Consider the following 8806-nt stretch of genomic DNA (forward strand, 5'->3'; position numbering starts at 1 on the left):
ACTCTAGCGAACGTCAATCTAGTTCTTCTAGCAGTGAGGCTATCAACAGATAAAGGAATACCAATGTAGCTCGCGATTTTAGATATACCTGAAGGTGTCCATAAAGCTAGTGGAAGATCCAAAATCTTAATCCAAATGGGAATAAGAGCAGCTTCATCCCTTTTTGGCTTAAATTTTGGGTTCCATTTCTGCAAAACGAAGGGTTTACCGAGAAGGAACCAGGGACCGCCCGAGAAAACCATCTCCATATCTTCCGCCGAGGTGAATTTGAGGAGGAAAAAGCCATCCGCCATGGAAAGAAGAGAAAAGGAACCTTTCAGAGACCAAGTTCTGTTCATCGCCGCAAGAAGTCTCTCGTAATAAGGACGTTGCCCTAACGAATAACCGACAAGGGAGTGAGTCCAGATGGTAGCTCCTTCCGAAAAATCCGCTGCCTTGAAGGAGAGCTTTTGGGTCGGAGAGACAAATGACATCGGGAAATCGACAATTTTAACTGAGGGGCTGGCCAGATTGTCAGCATAAGAGTGAGGAAGGGGCTTCGGAGCTGCACCAAGGATCGAAGAACCTGGAAGAGGGGGGAAATTTGCTGCGTCCAACTCCATGCGGAGATGGAGACGAAGCAACGGCCGAGGCGGCCGGGAAGGAGAGGAGGGAAGAACAAAATCGCCTACACAAGCAAACCCTAGCAGAGCGGGTCAGTGTGTACGGAGAGTTTTACTTTCGATCACCTCGGCGGAAGTGATGGAGTGACAGTCAGATTGTTATTCAGTTGATGAATAATCAAATATTTCATGAAAAGACAAAGCACATTTATATCAGATTGTATTTTATCAACGATATTCTAGCTCAAGGCACAGTGGAAGTTCAGAAAGTTCATACATACAAGAATTCAACTGACATGATCACCAAAATATTAGTGATTCTTTTATCATTTAGTTATTCAGTTGATGAATAATCAAATATTTCATGAAAAGACAAAGCACATTTATATCAGATTGTATTTTATCAAGGATATTCTAGCTCAAGGCACAGTGGAAGTTCAGAAAGTTCATACATACAAGAATTCAACTGACATGATCACCAAAATATTAGTGATTCTTTTATCATTTAGTGCAAATGCTTCACTAATTAATTGTAGAATAATTAATTAGTTGCTACTATTTAAATGAATTGTAGTTAAAGATTCATACTAGCTCTTATTTTTCTCAATAGTTATTGCACTAAATCTTTAATATATTGTAGGCAAATTAGAATTGAATCACTAGGTCTTTCTTTTATTGTTGTTTGTGAGTTCGTATTAGTAAACTTAAAATAACAATTTTTATATGCAACCTAAAACCCTTAATTCAAAGTCTTAGTAGCGATTTGGCAAGGATGATGAATTGAAGAATAACTTCAGCTCAAAAAGAGCAAATGTTTTGTGGAATGTATTACTATAATTCACTCTCAGTTGATTCATCGTCAATAAAGATGTGGCACATGCCCTCTGACCGGGTGGTTTTGCTGCAAAATGACACCACCATATTATGGTCATGGCCAAAGCTCGTATATTTCTTAATGGTTAAAAGATCTTTGAGTAATGATTTATAGTGTACGCTTTATAAGATATAAAGTCCTCTATTAGCTAAGGTTAACTTAAATTCATTACCTTAGGCCTAGGCAAACATCCACCCCAAGTCTACAAGGTATCCTTGGACGAAGCAACTCATGGCTACTGACAATGTTCCTTCTGTCAAGTTGGGTCAACTACCTCCTATGACTAAGTAGACCAAAGACCATAACAGCCTGGGACTACGGAACCATGGGATCTTGATCGGGCCCATCTTCATTCCCCTCATTACTTGTTTTAAGTATATAGTGATAAATTCAAATCATAAACTCTAAAATCCAAAATAAAATTCAAACCTTAAAATTACTGTTATTATACATTAGGTAATTATTGCAACCTATTTAACGACTAGCCTTAATTGAAATTTCTCTCTCATTATCAGGAAAGGTAATTAATCATAGGGGCTTACGTCTATTGGAAACCAAAGCTCATATAATAAAGTCCTCGTAAAATGACAACGAAATCTTTGGGTAATGTCTTATCTAAAACCCAATCTAACTTCTAAAAATTTACCTTAGAACCTAAACTCGTTAAAACTCTCCCCGTAAATAAAAGTAAGCGCAGAGAGGCCAAGGCGTGAATTTTTGGAGCCCATAATGATATGACTCAAAAGCAAAATAGGTCTTCATTCATGATAAAGCTAATTTTTGTCTTCTTGATCTAAATGCATACTGGTTTGATGGTGGCAGAAGGCTTCAATAAAAATCATGAACGTGTACCCCATTTTTTAGTCAATAAGAACAATAATAGCTAGCAAAAGGTAATCATCCTCAGGAAACATATGGTTGAGGTTGGTGAAGTTAACACACATCCTCCCCTCATCATTACTTTTTCTATCCATAATGATGTTGGAGACCTAACCTACATACTAGAACTTCTAAATGAAATCGGTCTCAAAAAGTTTGTTAGAGTCTTATTTGATGGCCTCATCAATCTCCTCCAACATCTTTAGCTTTCCTTGGTTGGCAAGTTTATAATATGCTCGAATATTCACTTAGTGACACTAGTTATTCAAATCCATCACAACAAATATCCCATGCAAAAAACATAAATGTTACTTAATAAAACACTGACAAATTTGGACAAGGATTTACCTATCAAAATGCTATTATTGTCACCCAAATATTTGACTTTAAGCCTTATCAATTTTGTTCGCTAGTTCAAGTGTCAGACAATCAAACGTCATTAAGGTTAAAATCTAGATTGCATGACTCCTTTAGTCCTAAGACTAAGGTATGCATGTGTTATGTAGTGGATTTCCGGGATTTAAATACATATTAAAAAATTTTGGAATTTTTCCTATAGCGCCTAATGTTGTGTTTTTGGCGCTCTAGCACTAAAGTTTCAAGAAAGTGTGCATTTAATATAGCACTCCAATGCTTGGCGTGGGAGGTGATGCTGTTAATTCTGTAAGGAGTGTCGTGTGGCGCCGCAACGCTAGAACAAATTTTAACATTAAAAATATCCAAATCCATTATTCCCTTCCGTTCTATTTCTTGGGCAGCTGAGTTAGTAAAAGAAAGAGGGTTTTATAGAGAGAGGAAGTTCGGTTGAGTCGCTTCAGGCTTTTTTAACCGCTGTTCCAATTCTGAAAGTTGCTCGAATCGAGATAGGTTACATTTTGTCTCTCATATTTCAATAATTCAATGCTTTTGGGATTTTTCAGTTAAATGTATAATTTAGTTTTACAAAAATGCAATTTTATCAAATTCTAATAACTTTTGTCCATGTAACTTTTGATATGTTATCAATATGACTATTCTAGTTATTTTGAGTATTTATTTGTGATTTTCTACTAGGTAAATTTTAAAAGCAGCAGTTTTTATCAATTTAGAAATTTATTTGACATCTAAAAATAGTGTTTTAGTTCAATTAAAGATTCAGAATGTTGTTTAACTAGAATAAAAAAAAAAGATTCAGAATGTTGTTAGACACGATCTCTGATAATATGGTTAATTTCTGAAAATGTGAATTTGTACTCAATTGTATTTTTTGTTACATGTTGTTAAGGCATTTTGGCAAATCTTGAATTGAGTTCAATTATACTTTATTTAATATAATACATTAAAATATATCAATATTAAATAAATTTTGAAAATATGTTTGCGAAAAAAAGGGATTATGTTAACTATAAAATAAGAAATTTGGCAATGAGAAAGAATTTTGTTAACTAATATATACATGAGAATTTTGAGCATAAAGGGCTATTGTGATTTTGAGGCCGAATGTTTATTCTAATATTCCCTAAAAAAGGATTTGGTTGTCAAAGAAAAGGGATTCTATTGACGGCGAGAAGGGATTATGCTAACCATTTAATAATTAAAAGAATTTTGAGCCCAAGGGCAAATATGAAATTTGCTATAAGATATTTGTTTATATTTCAATCAGTTTCAGTACAATTTGAGTAACTATTTAAATGCATTTAGTATTAATATTTGTTTCAATTTCAGTTTTTCATACATTACTTCAGTTTGTCATTATAGCACAATATTTTCATTCCTTTTGGTTTACGCTATTGATTTCTATTTTAGGTTATGATAGCCTGCTAAGCCGTGTAACTCATTATTGCTTTTGTTTATGTTTTCAGGTATGGGGAAGGGTAAGGAGCGAGCCGAATAGTTTTGGTATCAGACTCTAATCTATGTTGTAAGTATGTTTTAGTTGGTTTTTGTATAGGCTTGGCTTTTATGTTTGTTGTATTCTCTATTGTCAAACGTTGTTGTAGATATACCTCGGATTGTATATGTATTTTTTGATGATAATAGAAAAATTATTTTTGAGATTCAATCTTTCACTTTATATTGTATTCAATAGTGGCTATGTGGAGTGTATAAACTATAAAATTTAAAGTTTAGTTTTTTTTTTTTTTTCTTAGTACTCCAACTAGGTCTTGGGGTTAATTTTTTATTCTTATCACAATCAAACACGATATAACCTGTGGGTATCAGGTCAGGTTGTGACAAAAGATCAGTTAAAGATTGCAATGTATGATGACAAGGTTTGCAAGACCATAATGTTATCTTGTTTGGTCTAATGAAAGCAATTGTTGCATCGAAGGCCCCTGACAACCTAATATGTGACACCTTCATAAGCTTGAGGTTCTTTAGGCTAGCACCAAGTATCTCCAAATCATGGGTGAAGAGTATGAAATTCATGAAGTCAATGAGGATTTGATAAATCTTAAATCTACTCAATTGCATTTTCACTACCACCACATCATTACAAATATTGTTGCTGACACGAATGTTCTACAAAATAGCGGTAAGATCAATGTATAGTTTGGCATCACTGTTATCTCTTGCCAACTTCCGTCTCAAACAGGGAAAGAGCTACGGACCGCGCTTACCAACGAAACTATAAGAGATCACATTGTGTTACTACATGTTATTATTGATGGTCGAATTCATCCTCATTTCCATTGCATAGGTCAAGGAGCCCTTTATGAACTCCCTAATAGTGACATACTCATTGTCCTTCTCTAGGAGTAAGGGCATGGATTATAGCATGTTCTTCATAATTGTGAACTCAAAGCAACCATCCATGAGTCATTGCACAATGTCGTGATACCTAAGGATCTTAACCTAGGACATTCTATTTATTCATTAAAGAAAAAGGCACTCATAAATTTAGAACTCATGATATATTCTTGAAATTTTCTAGAATCCAAGATCTTCCAAAGGGTGTTCAACGGATGCCAAAAGTAAAAAAAAAAAATATTTCCAAGAATCCTTTACAACAATTTCTAAAAATTTCACCTTAAGGGTTTACAAGGAAAAAGGAACAAAAGAGGTCATATTTTGTAGATCAAGTCTGAATTCATGGAAATATTCAAAGAACCACACAGAAAGAGATAAAAAAAGAATTCAAAACTACAACAAAATCACTTAAAGTGGAGGGTTGACCACCAAAAAGAGGAATAATAGAAAGCTCCACATTCCACTCCAAGAAAATTCCCATCTCACTCTTAGCCACCCATCACAAGGAAAATGTTCTTAGCAAATTTTCATTCAATCATTTAAATAAATTATGGAAAGCATTTAGATAAAAACTTATTTTATTAAATAGTTTATCTTGAATGATTAGATGGGTTGATTTGTTTATTTAAATACATTATTTAGGTTTTTACTTTGCTTAATATTTTGCATCTAACACTTTGTATGTGTTATTTTCATCAATCAATGTACCAAAAATATTGCTTTCAACTCTCTTAAGTTTCTTTCCTCTCTCTTAATACCCCCCAGCTCCTAGCCTCCTATTCCCAAGTGCAAAGGACCATCAACCACCTCTCATTCTCTCTTATTGTTTCCATGTACGGGATGCTACCATCGCAGAAAAAAAAAAGCACCGTTTGAGGGTACAGCCACAGCCTACAGCCATCAAAGAAGGATCCAAGAATGTAGTTTGTTGCTTGCTCTCTGTTTTGTATCAAACAGTGAATTTATTCATTGTTTTAGTTTAAAATCACACAATATCAAAGGCGGGCAGCAAAGATTTGAGGAAAGGAGGAAATATTATCCTTATTCATATTTCCACGCACTAATCCTCTTACGGGAGCAGCAGCAACACTCTTTAACCAACACAATCAGGACTAATATTCTAACGCTGGCAGTGGCAATACACTTTAACCAACACCACATCTACCCCCTTTCTTCTAATCTGCTTCAAAATTGTACAATTCCCATTTATCTCTTCCTTCACTGTCAGTCGCAAAGTTTTCTCCTCACCTAAAGAACCCTGCTTGGTTTAATACTCTCTTCTCCTTACTCTCAAGAAGAAAAATTGGGTCAAGATATTTGAACAAATTTTTTTATCAAGATGGGCTTTAAAGTCTCGGAATTTATTTTGAGATGGGAACAATTTAATTTATTTAGGTGTTGTACTCATCACTAAATAAATTCAAGGGCTTTAAAGTTCATTTTTTAACTAGGATGTCTTTGATGAATTATTTTGTGCGGACATTGGACGGGAGAATCATCCAGTTTGTCTCTGTGAATAGTAAAAGCGTAGCTCACTGCGCTTTTACTGTTCATAATGAGTTGTTACTGCTCACAGAGACAAAATAGGACGGTTGTTCCCGTCCGGTGTCCGCACATAATAATCTCTTGATATCTTGACAAAATTTTTCCCTCATCCCCTCCCTAGCATGACACAGCTGACTGCCAGTCTTCTCTTTTTTTTCATTATCCTTACGTTCTCTTTTGAACAATAACAATAGTCAGAAATACGCCGCTTTTCAATCAAAATTATTAAAGAAAATCTTGTGTAATCCAATTCTAACAGACCAAAAGCTGAGCTAATTCCAACCATAGTTGGGCCGGAAAATGGCAACTTGTGCTAGGTTTGACTACTTTAGGAAATAAGGTCCTGTTGACTATGGGTTGCCTCCAAGCATGCCCAAGTTGAAGCCATGTGCATCGCCAATGCCTCTATGACCCATCAATCGGCCTTTGCTTGAAAAGATCATGCCTGAATTTAATGGGTTTGGTTGGATTTGAAAGCATGGGATATAAAGAAAAGTAAACGAAAAGGTTAAAACTTCACCAGAAAAAAAAATAAATAAATAAATTTTTCAACAATAAATAAAATCAACCTTGCTTTTGGAGTTGCTACGATTTCTCTGCAGCTCCAAGCAGCGCTCATTAATCCGGTTCGCACTCCCTAGCTTCAGAACGTCTAAAAATGTCACAAATAAGTCCCAAACTTTAGCCAACCTCAAAAATCATAGAAGATAACAGCACCACTCACCGGGATTGACGCAAAGATTCTTCCTGGAGCCCAGGCAGATGAGATTGAGCTCTGAAGCAAAGACTGTCCTCTTAAACTCTTTTACAAACTGTGACAATTGAGAATGGGTCCTGCTCGTGAAATATACCTTGGGGGAGATCTCTTGATCCTCCTCAACATCTTCATCACTACTGCTGGAATCCAAACATCTCCTGCCTTTCCTCTTCGATCCTCTACCGCCATTGTCCCAACCATCCTCTTCACTCTCGTAATCATCCAACAAAAACTCCACATCATCATCTCCAGTGAGACCCTCTGGCCTTTTACCCTCGCTCTCGATCGTTGAAAAGGGGGCTTTCTTTTCCGCATCCCAGTCTCCAAACCCTAATCGCTTCCCTCGCTTCTCTTCCTTCTGTTGACCATCTGCAACGACGAAATCTCTCATCCAATCGGGCTCCTCATCGCCATAACCAATATCTGGAGTTTCCGTTGTCTTCTTCCATTGCTGCTGCTGCTTTCGGCGATCAACGAGCCATTGGAGCGCGCTGCAAATGATGCTTAGAGTTTTGCCCGTCCCTGCCGCGGTGATGTTGGAAACCAAATAGAAACTCGTTGAGCGCGATAGGTTGTCATGGATACGAATGAACCCAAGAACGAAGAGGAAAGTACCTGTGGGGCTCTCGAGCATGGCGACGCCTCCTCTGTCGAGCGACTTGTAAAGGAATGACATAAAATCTATCTGGATCGAGTAGGGCTCAAATGGGAATGCCGGAAAATCTCGCCTTGGCGTTGAACTATCTTCCATTTCTGGGATTTTTCCTTCTTTTCAGAGTTTCTTTGCATTACTTCACAAGAAGTATCACCGTCGAGGTTTTTGCTGCCATTCTTCCCTTCGCAATCGCGCTGCTTGTTTTCCCGCGCGGCTCTTGATATCACGTGATGACAAACTCTAGGCCACGAGACCAAAATTTTCACTAATTAGTAATTATAATTAATATTCATTATTTTTTTAAGGAATTTACATGCATACAATAAATTTTTTGTAAATTTATTTATATATTTAATATTTAAATATTTATATTTAGTTATATGTATTTTGAATAATTCAATTATTGAAAATATATTTTTTTTTATTTTAAGTAAATTAATGTTAGAATTTTTTAATATAATTTAGAGATTTAAGTGTTATAAAATATTATAAAGATTTAAGCATTCAATATATAAATATATAAAAAATTTATAATATGTATATAAATCACCTTTCTTTTATCAAATTTTTTATATAAAAATATATTAGAAAATAAGGGGATTTATATATATCGCAGAATTTTTATACTACAACAACATCATCAAGTCTTTATCCCACCACATGGGATTAGCTACAATCCCACCTCATGGGATTAGCTACATGAATCTTTTTTTCTTCATTGTGTCTTATTAAGAGTTAAATTTTCATTTAAATCTAATAAAAAA

General features: G+C 35.4%; 1 protein-coding gene and 1 long non-coding RNA gene across 2 annotated transcripts in view; one reads left to right on the forward strand and one right to left on the reverse strand.

The window, feature by feature from the left end:
• Window positions 1-4403, forward strand: part of LOC114579628 — a 12694-nt gene extending 8291 nt beyond the window's left edge. The window contains exon 2 of the long non-coding RNA XR_003700718.1: window positions 4197-4403. This is a non-coding gene — a long non-coding RNA (uncharacterized LOC114579628). The remainder of the gene's footprint in view (window positions 1-4196) is intronic.
• LOC110113775 (ATP-dependent DNA helicase DDX11) overlaps window positions 1-8235 on the reverse strand; it is a 22830-nt gene extending 14595 nt beyond the window's left edge. Inside the window, exons 1-3 of the mRNA XM_020846462.2 lie at window positions 8003-8235; window positions 7355-7909; window positions 7200-7282 (exon numbers count right to left, since the gene is read on the reverse strand). Of these exons, the coding sequence (XP_020702121.1) occupies window positions 7200-7282; window positions 7355-7909; window positions 8003-8138 (774 nt within the window). The 5' untranslated portion in view covers window positions 8139-8235. The remainder of the gene's footprint in view (window positions 1-7199; window positions 7283-7354; window positions 7910-8002) is intronic.
• Between the last annotated feature and the right edge of the window lie 571 nt (window positions 8236-8806).

Source organism: Dendrobium catenatum, unplaced genomic scaffold (assembly GCF_001605985.2).
Source record: "Dendrobium catenatum unplaced genomic scaffold, ASM160598v2 fragScaff_scaffold_583, whole genome shotgun sequence".
Taxonomy (NCBI): domain Eukaryota; kingdom Viridiplantae; phylum Streptophyta; class Magnoliopsida; order Asparagales; family Orchidaceae; genus Dendrobium; species Dendrobium catenatum.